This window comes from Dromiciops gliroides, chromosome 4 (genome assembly GCF_019393635.1).
Source record: "Dromiciops gliroides isolate mDroGli1 chromosome 4, mDroGli1.pri, whole genome shotgun sequence".
Lineage (NCBI taxonomy): Eukaryota > Metazoa > Chordata > Mammalia > Microbiotheria > Microbiotheriidae > Dromiciops > Dromiciops gliroides.
The window spans coordinates 63,315,196-63,333,684 of record NC_057864.1 but is presented as its reverse complement, the minus strand read 5'-3'; the positions used below and the strand labels follow the sequence as shown (position 1 = coordinate 63,333,684).

Sequence of the window (18,489 nt, the reverse complement as noted above, 5' to 3'; positions counted from 1 at the left end):
TGATCTGCTTAGGTAGGAGGGAGTTTCCACACTAGTAGATATCTGGACCAGTGAAATCACAGATCTGGTCCCCTCAGTCCCCACGATGTGTGTGTGTACATTTTAATTTAAAACTGGAAAAGAATGTTGCTTTATGCTTTCTCTTTGGGAATGTAATGATTTGAGTGTGCTTTACTTATGTTCTGTGTTCACCTATATGGTTTTCCTTGGGGTGAATCATACATAAGAAACCATAGAAAAATTCTTGCTATGTGCATACAATCCCCTGAGCAAAATAGGCTGGGGAGGTTGGAGTGGGCATATGGGAAAATGTGATACTCTTTTAAGAAACTCGAAACAAAAGGGTTTAAAAAAAAAAAGGAAAAAACCCCTTCTGACAATGAGAAACAGCACCCTTTCTTCTGCTTCCCCCCCCATTGCCCCACCCAAGTTTGCACTCTCACACTCCTTATCCTTGTCTTCTCCTCTCCCTTCCTCCGCCTCTGCACCCCCCATAGATTGGCTCTCATCAGTATATAAGAAACCTCCTCCCTGGAGCTCAGTCACTGGACAGCTCCCAGGGCCACTCATTCTGACAGTTCACTCAGAAACTGAGCATTCACACTCTGCGGGTCAGTACCTTGTGGGATTTCTGTGAAGTTTTTTCAAGAGTTAGCAGACATGCTTGCCCCTCAGCTGCTGCTTTGGGGTTGCCTGGTGTGGGGTGTTCTAGGCAGGACTGCCAATCTCAAAAAGGCTAATGACAGGACCGGCAGATGCCTCTATACTTTCACTGTGCCCAGCCCCAATGAGTCCAGTTGTCCAGGGTCTGGCGAAGGCAATCCAACCATCCAGGAGCTCCAGAGAGATAGTAGTGCCCAGAGATCAGAGTTAGAAGCCACAAAAATCCGGCTCAGTGTCCTGGAGTCCCTCGTGAAGCAACTGGGAGGGGAAGACACAGTGAGTCTCATGCCTCCGGCTGTACAAGAGATGCAAAGAGAACTGGACAACCTGAGGCAGGAGAAAACCAGCCTGGAGTCTGACTATAACAACTTCCTCCAGGAAAAAGCTTCCCTGGAGAAGGAGAAAAGGCAACTAGAGCATGAGAACAGAAACCTGGCAAGGAGGCTGGCGAGTAGCCGACGGGAGATGGAGATGCTGAGACTGGGCCAGTGTCCTCAAGTCAAGGAAACAGCTGCTGACATTCCCCAGGGTTCCAAGGAAGGTAAGAGCACAAGCTCTGCTCTGGTATGAAATAACAAACATGGAATTATTTCGTAAGGCTCTTAGATGGCACAGTGGATAGTGTTGGACTTGGAGTTAAAAAGACCTGAATTCAAATTCCAATTCAGACCCTTAGCTGAGTAAATCACTTAACCTCTCCCATATCAGAAAGAGCCCTAGGTTTGAAGACATCAGATGAAGTATATAAAAGGTCAGTTGGTCTAATTGCCTTTCTTTTATAGTTAAAGAAACTTGAGCCCTAAAATGCTATGCAACACACCCAAGTTCATACAGGCAGAGCCACAATTTGAACTCAGGACTCCAGTTTAGGAAGGCAAAGTGATACAGTTATAAAAAGCACTAAGCTTATGGTCAGTGCTAAGTGACTTGCCCAAGGTCATGCCGGGGAGTAAGGGGAAATCCTGGGATTTCAATTTGATTCCAGGTGTCTTTCCACTCTATCACTTTGCATTCCTAAACCAGATGGCCTGGGTTCAATCCTTATTGTCTCTGGTCCTTATTGTCTAAGTGGCCTTAACTTCTCTGCACCTAGTTTCCTAATCTGTAAAATAAAGACAGTTGGACTAAATGACCTTGGAGCTACTTTGCATTTTAAAGTCTATAAGCTTGATGATGCCCCCAAGGGTATTTTTCACTCATTCCCTCTCATAAAGAAAAGAGATGACAGAGCATATTGGATAGAGAACAGACCTAGAAGCCAAAGAGACCTGGCTATCCCTTGAGTGAGTCTGATACATACTAGCATTGTGTCCTTGGGAAAAGCACTTAACCTCTTGGTGGTTTAGGAAGCTCTGAGCCACAGAGAAAGTGATGACCTGCAGATTGGTGGAGGATGCTTCTTCATCTGGGAGTTGCCTACACAAATGAAATCCCAGGTTCAGCTCCTATCCCTTCTCCTAAAGAGATGCTTATAGTACCTGAGGGCAGATGACCACCATTACATAGCACTCGAAAATGACTTTGAAAAAGATACTTGGGTTGGTCAACTTCACTTTGCTGACCATTAGTAAGGTTTTGATTTTTTCCCCTTTAGTTTCTCTGCTCAGGTTTTTTTTGTTTGTTTGTTTTGTTTTGTTTGTTTTTGTTTTGCCCCCCTGCTTTGCTCAAATACATGGAATATTAGTACTGGAAAAGACTTCAGATGAGAGATCACAGGTATTTAGAGCTGGAAGGGACCGTAGAGATCTGGTCCAATCTCCTTATTTTACAAATGAGGACAACATAGCTCAGAGAAAGCAAGCCACTTGACCCAAGTCGCAGCACTAGGAATGGACAAAACTTGAACTTGGACCTAGGTCTGGTGACTTCCATTGCAGCACGTATTCACCCTGCCTCCTTGGGAATTGTGTGTGTGTGTGTGTGTGTGTGTGCACATGTGCGTGTGTGCACACCTGTGGAAGAGTGCTCAGTGCTTTGCACAAATTAGGTCCTTCATAAAGATTCACTCAATGTCCTATTCCATGCTCTTGCCACCATTTTTGTCTTTAATGTGAAGTCAACTGTGCCATTTTAAAGTTACCCTCCCAAGTCACCATCAGAATGCTTTCTACATGAAAGACAATACCTTCCAATTCATATAGGTCCTCAGTTTAGCTTTAATTCCATCTGAAGGCTTGAACTAAAGAAAATTACACAATTTATTAAATCCATGTCTGGCAGCCAAGCCTATTTTATATGCATTTATGTGGATGTGTCTGAAGCTATTGGACTGGGAGTCAGAAGATCTCATTTTAAATGCTGATTGTATGAGCTTGGACAAGTCAATTAACTTCTTTGAGCCTTGGTTTCCTTAACTTTTCAAGGGGTCTGACTAGCTGACCCATAAGATAGGTTACATCTCTAAATGTATAATTTGCTGATAATAATTAATTTAACCTAATAGAATATGAACTCCTCAAAGGGAGGAATTATTTAATTATTTCTATTGTCTCTATAACATCTCTCACATTCACTCCTTTCTTTCTATGAATTGGGCCAACACCCTAGTTCAAGCTTAGTTATCATCTCTCACCAGATTACAATAGGGACCTACTTGGTTTCCCTGATTTTAGTCACCCCCCCCCCCCTCCAATCCCTCCTTCACAAGGCTGTCAAAGTGCTTTTCCTAAAGTACAGGTCAGATGACGTCTCTCCCCTATTCAATGAATTCTACTGACTTCCTATTGACTCTAGAATCAAGTACTACTTCCTCTGGCATTTAAAGCCCTCCCTACCTTACCTCTATCCTACAGATTAGCCCTTAGTACTCCCATACATTCTACAATCCAATCAAAGTGGCTTTATTACTGAGGTGTAATATAGGACACCACATCTACTATCTCTGTGCCTTTGTCTGGGCCATTCTACTTGACTGCAATGAGCCCCATCCCTCCCTCATTTCTACTTCTTCTAACCTTTTATTTCCTTCAAAACCCACCTCAAGCACAACCTTCTATATGAAGTCTTTCCTTATCTCTCCAATGGCTAGTTCCCCTCAATCGTCTTTATTTTGAATGTATTTTACATATGGAAATGTGTATACAAACATATGCATATACACATATGTATAAGAATATATGTGTGTATTTTATGTGCAATATATTCTATACATGCACACACACATATATAAATAGGTTTACATGCATGTGTATATATGTTATATATAAACAATGTATGTATACACATGCATGTGTGGTGTTTGTATGTATGTGTGTGTGTGTCTGTATGTTTTCTTCTTCAACTGAATGTATGATCCCTGAAGGCAGGCACTGTTTCATTTCTGTTCAGTGCCTAACAGAGGTGCTGGCCCACAGAAAACATTGATTAAATGTTTGTTGACCAAATTGGATTGCATTCTCTGTTCTCCAGTATACCACAGCTTGTCACAATCAAAATCAACAACTGTCTCAGGACTGAGTCATAGTAATTGCTTTCTCTTAGACCTTTGGGAAAACTTACTTCAGCAAGAGATTGTTCCATTAAAAAGGGTAGTACCTATATATAACCTATATCAGATTACTTGCTGTTTTGGGGAGGGAGGGAAAAAAATTGAAACTAGAAATCTTATAAAAACAAATGTTGAAAACTATCTTTAAATGTAACTGGAAAATAATAAAATATTTATATGAAAAAAGGGTGGTACCTTCAGGGGGCAGTTTCATACACACATGTGTATGTGTATGTGTGTATGAACATATATACTGTGTGTGAATATATAAATACACGAATATATATGTATGTATATATACATACACATATATATGCATATATACACGTACATATATATTCATGTGTGTGTATATGTAACTACCTCTAGAGTATTTCTATTTTGGAGCCTAAGTGGAGAGGGGAAAGAAAATAAGTTATGTGATATCTGTAGGCTTTGTGTACACTTGTGTGATGTCCCATAAGTGATACTTTGGGGACACTGCTGTAGTATAAGCAGTCCAAATTAGCTTATATGCCACCTTCTTTAAGCTTGCAAAAAGGCAGTATGTCACTATATTAATTATTCAGTGAAGGAGTGTAATATTTGAGTTTTCCGTCAGGTGATTCTATACTTATCACCAACCAAGTGATCTCTTCAGATTCTTTGGTGTCAGAACTGGCTACACCAGTGACCCACATGGTTCTGTAAATCTGGGCAAGTTAAAATCCAGGTTCTTGATAGTCAGGCTCTGAATTTAGGATAGAGGAATAACATGAGATATTGCTCAGAATTGTTTTTAAATAGGAAATTACTGGTTCCTATATTGGACTTTCCTCCTGTTGAACTATTCACTTCATCACAGACACGGGTCACATAAGTCATTAGGCATAGTGAAAATGAGATAGAGCCAGTCAGACAGAAAGAGATGGAGAGAAAGGGAGACAGAGAAACAGAAACAGAAACAGAGACAAAGACAGAGAGAATCTAACATTTGACTATAACTTGGTGCTCCTACAAGTTTTGGAAGTCATGTCAGAGAACTAAGCTTCTGCCAGTCTGACGGGAACTGGGCTTTTCTCACTGACATAACCACTAAAAAGCTAGCAAATTCATAAGCAGGCTATCTAATGTGCCAATAGAATCCTTCTTGCTAGTATAGAATTGACCTGTGTGTCTGTAAAATCCTTTTACATGGATTTTAGGGGGGAGAGAGAGAGAGAGAGAGAGAGAGAGAGAGAGAGAGAGGAGGGGGGGGAGGGAGGGACGGAAAGACAAAGGAAGGAAGGAAGGAAGGAAAAGAAAAGAAAAAAGAAAGTAAGAAAGATGCTGTGTTAGGTCCTGTGTGTTCTGAAACATTGTACCTGAGCTTTTTGCCTCTATGTAGAATGCCATACCTTGGTTCTTTATTACCCAGAGTACTTCACCAGACTCTGCTCCTAGGAGAATTTTTATTGGGCCAACCAACTCAAAGCTAGACAGAACTTATTTTCTGTGGTCTATTCATTAACTTGTAGAAGACTAGAACTGGAAAGGACCTTAGATATTGTCTATGGCTGGGGTAGGGTTTACACAAGATGCCTTTCGACATCTCTTCCCCAGTGTAGGGCTGGTGAGGTTCTCTGTTTCTGTGATCTAGTCCAGCCCCCTCATTCTTCAGATTAAGAAACTAAGGTTCAGAAAATGAAAGTGATCTGGTCAGGATCACTTCACTTCCTCCTTTATTTAGGAGATTGAGATAGAAACATACTAGGGGGGAGTGGGTTTTGCCCGAGGGCACCAAAATTTAAGGGGCATAAAAATGATGAACTATACTTATTACATAGTTACCATGAATAAGAAATTTTAAAAGGAAGTTATCGGATGTTATGCATTGTTAATAGTGCTGATCTGCAAGCTGACTGCCTGAATGTGGCTTAGTTACTTGCATTATTTTTCACATCATACATTACAACCATAAGTGCTGGGTATAGATATTGATAAAACTTGGCTGGCATGAGCACAGCCTTCTTTCTATCAACCACAATCTTTGGACTGGAGTTCTGGACCCTGGATGAAAAGGATATTTTTTAGAATTTTGATATCTCTCTGTACTATAAACTGGATTAAATAGCCTTCCAAACCTGGAATATCCCTCTACCAATGGGACTCTCATATCCCATTGGTGAGTTCCTCCTCCCAGGACCTCCATTCTTAGGAGGGATGCCATGAAGGCCAACTTTCCCCTCGTGGGTCTGCTTCTGATTTTTCATACTTCAACACCATGCCCTTCATGGGTATTTCCCCCCACTCTCCAACTTGTGTGTTGTCTTCCCCCTGAAAAATGTTGGCTTTTTGAGAGAGGGCAAGAATTCTTTCTTTTTGCTTATATTTGTGTCCTAGCACTTAGCACAATACCATATACATACACAAATATACATACACACATACTTAATAAATTCTTCCTGACTTGCCTCGCTTTAAATTATATTATTAAACACCTACTATGTGCAAGACCCTGTTCTCCAAGGACTTCTCTTGAGGAAAAAAAGCAGCCAAAATATTAGTGCCCTGCCCAGACCTGGTTTGAATTGTTGTAAAGCTCATAAGTCCTGAGAATTGTGCCTGAATTCTCAGCAGAGATGTAGAGATATGAAACATTTCCAAAGCATGTAGTTACAGATGGGCTGCTCTCCCCTTGGGCATGACTTCTATATTATGTTATTTTGTCTGAATCAAACTGGTCCTAATTTTCCCAGTCCCATGACCCTTAAGTTCTTTCACTGAACTTGGAGTTCCTGGCTTTGCTACCTTCCTAGTTATGACTTTGGGCAAGTCATTTTATGCCTCTAGACCTCAGTTTCCTCAACTATAAAATAAGGGGGGGGGGCAGCTAGGTGGTGCAGTGGATAAAGCACTGGCCCTGGATTCAGAAGGACTTGAGTTCAAATCTGTCCTCAGATACTTGACACTTACTAGCTGTGTGACCCTAGGCAAGTCACTTAACCCTCATTGCCCCACAAAACCAAAACCAAACAAAACAAAATAAAAACCTATAAAATAAGAGATTGGACTAGAGATCCCTTACAGCTCTAACATTCTGAGTTCTGTTACTGTCTGCTGTGCAAAGCAATCCATTCTGTTCCTGGGGCCCATTGATTCTGTGCAGGGCCAGAGAAGGGCTCTTTGAAAAGTTACTATTACAATTTCAAGTAGAGGTAGAAAAAACTCCGTCTGAAGGTCTAAGATCAAATGAGAAAATGTATGTGAACTTACCTTGAAAAGTTGAAAGAGCTGTGAAAACATCTGCTAGCCTCCTCTTTTCCTCAAGGAAACTATTTTTCAATTCTAATCAATAATTCATCACATCATAAATGTAGAGTTGGAATCAATCAATCAACACTTATTAAAATGGTTATTATGTGGCAGGCACTGGACTAAGTCCTCAGAATACAAATATGAAAAAGACAGTCTCTGCCCTGAAGGAGCTTACAATCTAATGGGTGAAGACAACACACAAGAGGAAGCTAAAAAGTGCAGGTGGGGTAGGGGGGAAGATCCCCACCCAGCTCCAAAATAAGTGCAGCTGGGTGGGGAATGAGATGCTTGAGGAGATGTCAGTCCTGTTCCCCTCCTTAAATAGAGGAGTTTATGGCTCTACCCTCCGGGGACCTTAGAGGTCAATGAGTCCAAACATCTCATCTTAGGGGCAGCTAGGTGTCGAAGTGGATAGAGCACCGGCCCTGGATTCAGGAGGACCTGAGTTCAAATCTAGCCTCAGACACTTGACACTTACTAGCTGTGTGACCCTGGGCAAGTCACTTAACCCCAGTAGCCTCACCAAAAAAAATAAAATAAAAGGAAGGAAGGAAACATCTCATTTTACACAGAGGCTAGGTGATTTGCCCAGCATCACACAGCTAGTGTCTGAGATGGGCTAGGAACTCAGGTGCTCCTGGCTCTTAGTTCAGAATCCTCTCTCCATAGACTATAGACCATCACACATTGGCCCTGATTTAAGCTTCCCTGCTAGATGGATTGATTTTATTTATTTATTATTATATTAACTATGTTATATATTATGTCATATAAGCTTTATATTATATTTATCATCTATTTATTATGTGTTGGATTATAGATTTAGAACTGGAATGGGCTTTGGAGGTCATCTAATCCTCACCCCCTCATTTTACAGATGAGAAAATGAAGGCTCAAAGGATTGTAGTGACTGGTCTTCTAGGTTTAAATCCAGAACTCATCCCACTGTATCATGTGTCCCCATTCCCACCCCCACCCCCACACTCCTCCTGCCACTACCCTTGGTGCTGGCACAACTTCTGGGCATTAACTCTATTTTATTTAATCTTTTTCTCAAAATACATACTCCTTAACAACCTCAGCTGTGTTCACAGGTTGAATCACTTCATTCCAAATGAAGAAGGAGGTTGATGCTTGCATGCACGCACATCAGTACTCACTGAACCCTTAAGGAAACTTAGTTAGCGATTGAAAATGATTATGATACTTTGTGTGTTAGAACTATCTAACTTAAATCTAAGTTGTTACTGATCAGTTTTGATTCTGTTGGTATTTGGTGCTAATTAATTTTTTTTTTCCTCTTATGAGATATTTTATTTTTTCCGTTACATGTAAAGATAGTTCTCAACTTTTGTTTATACATGCTTTACAATTTCAGATTTTTCTCCCTCCCTCCCCTCCCTCCCCCCTCCCCTAGACAGCAGGTAATCTGATATAGGTTATATATATATATACATATATATATATACACACATATATATACACATAATAACATTAATCCTATTTCTGCATTAATCCTGTTACAAGAGAAAGAATCAGAGCAGTGATGCAAAACCTCAAAATAGAAAAAAAAAACAACTGGTGCTAATTAATTAATGAAACATTGAATTAATTAAGGCTCAAACTTTCCTGGTGATGGGCATGGGGGAGCCACTTTGTTTAAATTCCACAGAGCGCACACCGATGTCTGGGCTTATACGGCTAAACTATATTCATTTCTTGGCTTTCTCTCCTTTATCCTTGTCCATAAACACAGCATGAACCTTTAAGGAAGTTGGCGGTGCTGGGCAAGCATTGCAAAACTGGGATTGCAGGGGACACAGAGAAATATGGTGGATAATGGGTAGTCGACTGAGGGTCTCTGATACCTCCAGGGGACTAAAAATGATAGCAGCAGTGGTGCAATGGCCCTTCACGGAGATTAGTGTTGCATAGCTTACCTGTCTGAGCTGAGACTGTCTCATATCTCAGCGAGGTGTGCTGAATCATCTACTGATTTTTCCTATATCTGAAGAAAACAATGGTATAAGTGGACCACCAAAAACCCACAGAGGTCTGCTGTTTTGTGAGCCCAAGGAATTACTTATTCTGATGACCCTAGTTCAAATTCACCTCTTAGTGAGCCCCTTAAATGGAAGCAGAGACACAATGGGTAGGATGCCAGACCTGGAGTCAGGAAGACTCATCTACCTGAGTTCAAATCTGGCTTCAGACCCTTATTAACTATGTGACCCCGGGCGAGTCACTTCATCCTGTTTGCCTCAATTTCCTTATCTGTAAAGTGAGCTGGAGAAGGAAATGGCAAACCACTCCAGCGTCTTTGCCAACAAAACCCCAAATGGGATCACATAGAGCTGGACGTGACTGAAAAATTACTGAACACGAACAACAAGTAGCACTTGCCAAGATTCTCTGGGGATGAGATAAAGGTAGGGAATGCCTCCCAGTCATTTTGGCATGGGGTATCCAATCTTTCTGACGTCATTACCTATTACTCTCCTTCCTGTGAAATATATTCCAGCCACATTGGCCTTCTAGCTGTTCTTCGCAGATGATACCCCATTTCCCATCTAATATACCTTCACAATGGTAGTCCCCCATGCCTGGGATACACTCCCACCTCATTTCTGTCCTTCAAAATACTGCTCAAGAGATAATATTCAGGGGCAGCTATATGGCACAGTGGATAAAGCACCAGCCCTGGATTCAGGAGGACCTGAGTTCAAATCTGGCTTCAGACACTTGACACTTACTAGCTGTGTGACCCTGGGCAAGTCACTTAACCCTCACTGCTCCCACACAAAAAAAGAGATAATATTCATATGAAATATATCTCTTGATTCTCCCAGTTGCTGGTGCCCTTCCCTCATTTTGTATATAGGTTTTTGTCCCCCCACCCCCAGAGAATTTAAGTTCCTTAAGGGCAAAGACTTTTACCATATCCCCAGGCCCTAATCCATTGCAGGCACTTAATAAAATGCTTATTGATTGATTGATTGGGGCTTTTGGCCATATGACATCCTAGTTACTCATGCCTAACCAACACACACTGTATTGCAATATATACCAGGACATTGGATACCAGCAGAAAGTTCTGCAACTTGTTACAGGATCAGACTAAGTCAGGGCCAACAGCTGCATCAACACTGAGTCAGAGGGTGGGGGTGCGGGTGTGTGGGGGAGGACTAGGCAAAGGGCCAGAGACAGTAAATTAGGCAAGGTGCCTCCACTTGTCTCTCTCTACCATATGTGCCAAGGGTTGCCAGGCCCTGCCTTAAATGCTACATCTTAATTATGAAAGCCAGTGTAGGCAAGAGTGAAAAATGGTTTTCTTGGATGGTGCTGAAAGCCAACATTCACAACGTCCAGGATGACTTGGCAATTTAGAGAGGTTGAGCAAGGGGGAAAGAAAACAGTCAGAAGATGCCTTTTTGAACGAGATGACTTAGATTTTGTACCTCCAACAATCAGTCCCTAACTTTGTGATAACTTCTTTATCCTTGCTACATTGCTGGTGATACAGATGACTGTGCAGAGGGTGATCTAAGCCCTTGTTGCCATAACTAATCAAGAGAAAATGGAGTTGAATGGGAAACTCAGCAAGAGAAATAGCTCAACGGAAGTTATCCATCCTTGCTCTTGGATCCAAGTATCACCAAGAGTAGATTCCTGAGCAAAAAACAGAGATCTGGGATAATCTGTAGCAGAATTGACTTTGGACAAAAATATGAAATTGTCCAACATTGTCTTTGGCTACTGTGGCTTCCCCTTTTTACCCCAATTTCTCCTCTTCCCCCGCCCAGTTTGGGGCACAGCTTTGTTGTTGTTCAGTTGTGTCTGACTCTTCATGACCCTGTTTGTGGTTTGCTTGGCAAAGATGCTGAAGTAGTTTTGCCATTTATGTCTCCATCTCATTTCATAGATTGAGAAACTGAGACAAACAGGTTAAATGATTTGCCTAGGGTTACACGCAGCTAGTAAGTGCCTGAGGCCAGATTTGAACTTAGGTCCTCCTGACTCCAGGTCTGGCACTATATTCACTGTGCCACTTAGCTGCCCCTGGGGGCACATCTGCCTCCCCCAAATTCCCTCAGACTCTCAGGAACCTCACATTCTCTCCATTCATCTTCTTCTCAGACCAGTTCTCAGGAAAAAAGTCTAATAAATCCACTCACAATACTCTTGAGGGGCAGCCAGGTGGTACAGTGGATAGAATATCAGGCCTGGAGTCAGGAAGACTTGAATTCAAGTCCAGTCTCAGACACCCCTTAACTGTGTCACCTGGGGAATGTCACTTAACATTTGTTTGCCTCAGTTTCCATATCAACAAAATAGGGACAATAATAACACCCACCTCCCAAGGTGGTTGTGAAGATCAAATGAAATAATAATTGTAGGTATTATTATTATTAATATTAATAATCTCAATTTTATTGATGGGAAAATTGAGGCTCCCCCAGGGTCATGTAGCTAGTAAGTATTTGGGGCATTATTTGAATCCTGGGCCTCCTGATACCAAGTCCAAGGCTACACCATGGACCCACATCCCTGACATCAAAATTAATTTACTAATAAAGCAGCTCTGTTCATCAAATATCCCTCCCTGCCATGATGCCTTTCCTAATTCCCCCAGTTCCTAGTGCTTTCTCCCCCAAATTAACCCATATTTAATTTAATTTTAATTTTAAATTGTATTTAATTTTTCTCTCTTTTATTTTGCATTTACTAATATGCATACACTCTATCTCCCTTTCTGGAATGTAAGCTTCTTGAAGTCAAGGGCTATTTGAAAACTCTAGCACAGGGAGAGTGCTTAACAAAGGCTTGTGAAAATAAAACAAATTGAATGCTGTAAAATTGTTAAGATTAAGTTTGGATGAAGGAATAGATATGGGAATGTATCTTCTTTGTAGATGTAGGGAACTGTGGGCATGCAAGACAGCAGATAAGTGCTTTTCTTTGATGTATTGGTTGTTTTTTTCTGAACTAATTTTATCTTTTTAAGAAGTTCTTTGTTACAAAAGATGGTTTTCTGACAAGAAGGGGAGGGTTGCATTGTGAAATGTAGGTGATGTTAAAAAAAAGATACCAATAAATTTGTTTTAAAAAAATAAATGTTGGTTGAATTGTATGGAAAGCCTATTTGAACAATTTAATTTATATTCTAGTTGTATGCCATTATCTATGTCTCTCCTCACAGTTTCATTTATCTCATTCCTTCATTACAGTTTCTAAATGGGGCGTGCATAATTTAGACTACCAAGAACTGAAGTCTGAATTAACTGAGGTTCCTGCTTCTCACATCTTCAAAGAGAGTTCAACCAATCATTCTGGTAATAAGGATGTGGACAGTGATATTAACTTTACATTTCTTCTATGGTTTTCTTTTTCTAATTTGTCCCTATCCCTCTTTGACTTTCTACAATATCAACCTGCCTTAAAGAACAAATGAGAATTTCCTTTGTGACTCATAAGGTGACTTTCCCTTTCTTGTGGTTTTTCAGGGAAGAAGAAGGGAAGGTAGGCATGAACAGAGGTCCGCTGCCCTTGTAAACATTATAGGAATGTGCCCTACTTATTTTGGGGAATCTCTCCAAACATGTTTGACTCAGAGACTCAGTGTTGGAAGGCACCCCAGAGGCCATAGAGTCTGGGTTATAACTGAACTACAATTCTCTTTATGACATCTTGAAAGAGTCTTCAAGCCTCCAATTAAAGTATTCTGGGTCTAGCAGCCTGAGGCAGCCCATGATGCTTTTGTATAGCTCTGTTTAATTGAAGAATTTTTTTGACATCAAGTGTTAGGTTTTTGCAACATTCACATCCTTCCTACCCTCAGGCATCTTCCAAATGATGGTCCCTCAGACACTTGAAGCCAGCTATCATATTCCCCCTAAGTGTTCTTTTCTCCCTAATGCCTCCAATCAATCCTCATAGAGTATGGTTTCCAGTCTTCTTCCCATCCTGGTTACCCTTGTCTGGACCAACTCCCATTTACCAGCAATCCTTCCTGAAATATGGAACCAAGAACTTGATATAATACTGTGGCTGTGGTTTGCATTGGGCAGAGTATAGCAATCCAAGATCACTTTATACTTGGGCATTTATGTCATTACTAATTCATATGGAGAATATAGTCTGCTAAAACCACCTAGATTTTTAAAAAATTATGAAGCATTGTCTGATTTTGCTTCTGTCATCCTCTACTTGTGTAGTTGATTTTTGAAACATGAATAGGACTTTACATTTCTCTCATATTTCATTTTGTTATACAGGATGTCCCAAAAGTCTTAGTGCAGTGTTAAGCCACTGAACTCCCCCAAATTGCACCATGACTCTGAGGCATCTCACTTTTGACCCATCCTATCAGCCTATTAAGATATTCTTGGATGCTTGCCTTTGTCCCAAAATGTGTTTGCTATCCCTCCCAGCTGTGTGTCATCTGAAGATTTGATAAGCACATCATCTACATTCTCTTTTTTTCTTTTCTTTTTTTTTGCCACAGATAAACACATTGAACAGCCCAGAGCCAACCATAGACTCCTAGGGAATTACCTGGAGAACTCCCTCCATGGTAACATCTGTCTGTTACTAACTATTCCTTGTCTCCAGTTATTTAACTGGTTTAAGATCCAACTAATGACTCCATCCTCTTACTCATACCTCTCCATCTTTTCCATAAGGACACTATAGGAGAGGTTGTCAAATCCTGGCTGAAATTTGGATATTCTCTATCCATATCATTCCTCCTCATCAATTTAGTCTGGGAACCCAGCCATAAGATGTCAGTCTACTTTGAAGACATTCCTATTTATCAGCACTTCCTTTTCTAATTGCCTACAAAGTATCTTTAATGATACATTCTAGAATTCTGTATTATACTTAAATTCATTCACCCATTATGTGCAGAGTAGTGTCCTGGGCCATAATGAGAATGCAAAGATTATTAAGACATGACCATGGATCTTAAGGTATTTATAGTTTAGTTCTAATACTTCCTTTCCTGTGTTTCTTCCATTTGTGATAGGAAAAAAAAAAACCCTCAAACATTTTCTCTAAAAAAATTACACTCAAAATATTACTCACTTGAAGTAATTGAGGATGCTGAGCCTTGAGAAGACTGAAAAGGGATACGATACCAACTTTCCAGTAGCTGAAGAGCCGCCACCATTATTGTGGAAGTGGGATCAGACTTTTTTTGTTTGGTTGTAGAGGGCAGGACTTGGAACAATGGTTAATTTCAAGGAGGTAAATAGAGGTGTGAGGGAAAAAACAAACAAACAAAAAACCAACCAGCAAATGAACTTTGTGGATGTTACAACTATCCAAAAGTGAAATGGTTGCCTTGAGATACAGTTAGTTCCCTCTCACTGTAGGTGTTTAAGTAAAGACCACTTGTCACATATTCTTGTTCAAGTATAGGTTACATAGCAAGGCTTCTGAACTTCCTTATGACACTGAGATTCTGTGATTCTTTGAGAGACTAAGATAAATTTCAAAGATGTTGACTATTACCAATAGTATCAGATATTTTTTAAAGTGCTTGGCACAGTGCCTGGCACATAGTAGGCATTTATTAAGTACTTATTCCCTTCCCTGGGATGATCATATAATAAAAGTTTTGAGAAATACTCACAGTATGAAATAATGAGATAAGAGGCTAGAGAAAACAGACCCCATCTTCCATAACAAAATTAAAGATGCTTAAGCCTGTTTAACAGTGACTAGGATTTGTTTACATCTATATTTTTGTCTAGAGCTTTCCTTAAGTTAATGGTTTATATATCACTCTATTGAGGTATTTTCCTTATTTATTCAGAAAACATTTATTAAGTACAGAATGGGCCAAAAGTCAGGTTGTTTTAATGACTTTTTGAAAATTATTATTTCTTTATTTTTCACCATTTATGAGATTTGATTTTTTACATGTAATATAAATTCATTTCCTATATATACTGTATATTGTGATGACTAGAGACAATTAAAAACAAAAAATAAAGGTGTTATTAAATATCAAAACTCCTTCCTGACTTTTGGCCCACCCTGTACCTATTGTATACAGAATAGCGATCTAGCAACAGAGGCAGAGGCAAGGTTTGGACAAGCAGTGAACACTTATGGTTTAGTCTTTGGGGAGAGCTAAGACACAAATGTTAACTAGTTCTAAAACATTACCATTACCTGACAATCGTATTGGAGACCTGACAGATGTCTGAGACTATGGCTCATGAAATCAATACAAATCCTGTCTTATCAAAGAAACCAAAGAAGGTGATCCTCTCCCTAGCCCATAGCTTAGGCTACTACTATCTAGTTCAAATTTATGTCACTTTAAAATGGGCTCTTCTCACAACTCTGAGAAGGAAATAGTATAAATTATCCATTTTATGAATGGGGAAGCTAAAGCTTGAGATTTAGCCTAAGATCACATAGCCCATAAGTGATTTGAACCCTGGGCTTCAGATTCAAGCCAGGCTTTCTTTCTACTACATTGATGGCTGGGGGAGGGTGGGCGGGGCTGGTGGAGAGACTACTGAGCCTGAAGTCAGAAAGTCCTGAGTTCAAAACTGCCCTCAGAAACTTTCTAGCTGTGTGATGGGCAAGCCGCTTTAATCTCTTCCTGCCTCAGTTTCCTCACCTGTAAAATGGGGATGAGCACAGACCTTTGTTCTGAGGATCAAATGAGCTACTATTTGTAAAAGCTCTCTAACACACTGCCTGGCACATAGTAGGTGCTTAATCAATGCTCATTCCCTTCCCCACACTATCTGCTTCTTTTAGAGGCAGCCTTGGTGTAGTGATGTGCTTTGAGGACAGATAGGACAGTTGAATTGTTTTTTGTTTTCAGGCCTTTGTTCAAAGGGTTGCCTTGGCAACTACCATTTTCTTTTAGAAGTTCTCTTTGGGTTAGTGACATTGATTTTTAGGATGAACACTAGTGGGACTCATCACCTCACCTAAACCCATGAAAACTGAGCTCACAACACAGTGGAGGTGACTTATTCCCCGTCTTTACAATGAGCATTTACATTCTGCAAGGGCTTTGGTAAGTAGGTTTTGTTTTTCAATTTATTCAACAGGATGTGGAGAACTCGTCTGGGTGGGTGAACCTATCACCTTGAGAAAGGCAGAGACGATTGCTGGCAAGTATGGTGTGTGGATGAGAGACCCTGAGCCTATGTTCCCCTATACTCGGGAGACTACCTGGAGAGTAGACACAGTTGGCACAGACGTTCGCCAGGTCCTTCAGTATGACCAGATCAGCCAGTTCACACAGGGCTATCCTTCCAAAGTTCACGTGCTGCCTATCCCCATGGAGAGCACAGGTGCCGTGGTTTACCGAGGAGCCCTCTATTATCAGAAACATACATCCAGGACTGTGATCAAGTATGAGCTGAAGACTGAAAGCGTGAAGGCTCAAAAGGAGATTCCCAATGCTGGTTATCACGGACAATTCCCTTATTCTTGGGGTGGCTATACAGACATTGACTTGGCAGTGGACGAAACAGGACTATGGGTCATCTATAGCACGGAAGAAGCCAAGGGAGCTATTGTCCTTTCCAAAATGAATCCAGACACACTTGAACTCGATCAAACCTGGGAGACCAATATTCGAAAGCAATCGGTGGCCAACTCATTCATAATCTGTGGCACCCTGTACACTGTCAACAGCTATTCAACGGCTGATGCCACCATTAACCTGGCTTATGATACCAGTGCTAGGAGCAGCAAGGCCCTGACCATTCCATTCAAGAACCGATATAAATATAGCAGCATGATTGATTACAATCCTGCTGAAAAGAAGATCTTCTCATGGGATAACTTCAATATGGTGGAATATGACATAAGGCTCTCTCAAATGTGAAACATATCAGAGCTATCCTAGGAATGAGAGGAAGACACAACCCTCAGTACTAACTAGGAACTCAAGGACAGGGGAGGAGGCAGAGGGAAAAGTCAGCCTTCCCATGCTCATCCTGGTTTTTTGTGCTTGCCCTGTTTTCATAAAGTCAGAAGAATTCACCTTTTCATAACACTTGGCTCTGAAGTAATAACCTTTTTTTTTTGGTAGGAGGAGTAGAGGGAGAGAAAGAAGGGAAGGTGAGAAGATGGATAGTCACAAGGGTTGATTGAATATATGATTAATTCTGCCTAAATCAAGCCACACTTTCATGAAGAATCCCAAGTGGCTGAAGAGTTTTACCTTTGGAGGGCTTCCTGAGGAAAGCAATAGGGGGAGAAGCGGGTTGTTTGATGAGTGGTTTAGCCAAGACTAGTTTGGGGTGGTGGTTTGGGGAATCCATAAGTACAGATTCTCCTTTCATGGATGGGATCCCACCTCTCCTCCATACCTTATCATCCTGCTTGATTCTCATTTATGTTTTCCCATAAATTTATCACCAAAGACCTGCCTGACTTGCTGAGGCAGGGGGTTGGGGGGGTGGGGTGGGGAATGTTCCACTATTATTTTATAATTTCTTGGGGCTTGTAGAAATGCAATATATAACATGAAGACAGTGATTCAGAGTGAAGAGAAGCATCCTAGTGTCTATGCTGGGCTTTGATTCCGAGACAGTGTATTTGCAAGAGTTAGTTCCTACTGATTGTGCCTGTTGGTACCTTTTCGAATAAACATGTTGCAAAATATTCACATTTAAATTCAGTGTGATTAGATTATTATGCATTTGATGCGTACTGGGGTTCACCAAGGGCATTCATGTTTCCTCCAAATCCCTTAGAAGGCTTGAATTTGAGATCAAGGGGTCAGTATTAGCTTCTAAAAACTGACATGGAAGAATAAGATTTGAGTTAAAAGCTCAGAGGACTACACAATACTGAGCCAAAAGGCACCAAAGGGCATTTAGTCCAACCACCTCAGAAGAAGCTGGCATGGTTTACACCTCCAGCCAAATAAGGAGTTAGGCAACATTTACAGATGATCTTAGAATCATTGAGCTAGGACAAGAAGGGACTTCAGAGGTCATGTTCAACCTCTTCATTTTACAAACGAGGACACTGAGGAACAGAAAGGTTAAAAGAGATACAAGGCTCCTCAGCCACTC

At 40.8% G+C, this 18,489-nt stretch overlaps 1 protein-coding gene across 1 annotated transcript; it reads left to right on the top strand.

The window, feature by feature from the left end:
• Positions 1-571: 571 nt before the first annotated feature.
• MYOC (myocilin) lies at positions 572-17,833 on the top strand. The gene is made up of 3 exons (XM_043962850.1): positions 572-1,204; positions 12,655-12,759; positions 16,507-17,833. The coding sequence occupies exons 1-3, from the start codon at positions 661-663 to the stop codon at positions 17,289-17,291; spliced, it is 1,434 nt and encodes a 477-aa protein (XP_043818785.1). The 5' UTR covers positions 572-660; the 3' UTR covers positions 17,292-17,833.
• The last annotated feature ends 656 nt before the right edge of the window (positions 17,834-18,489 follow it).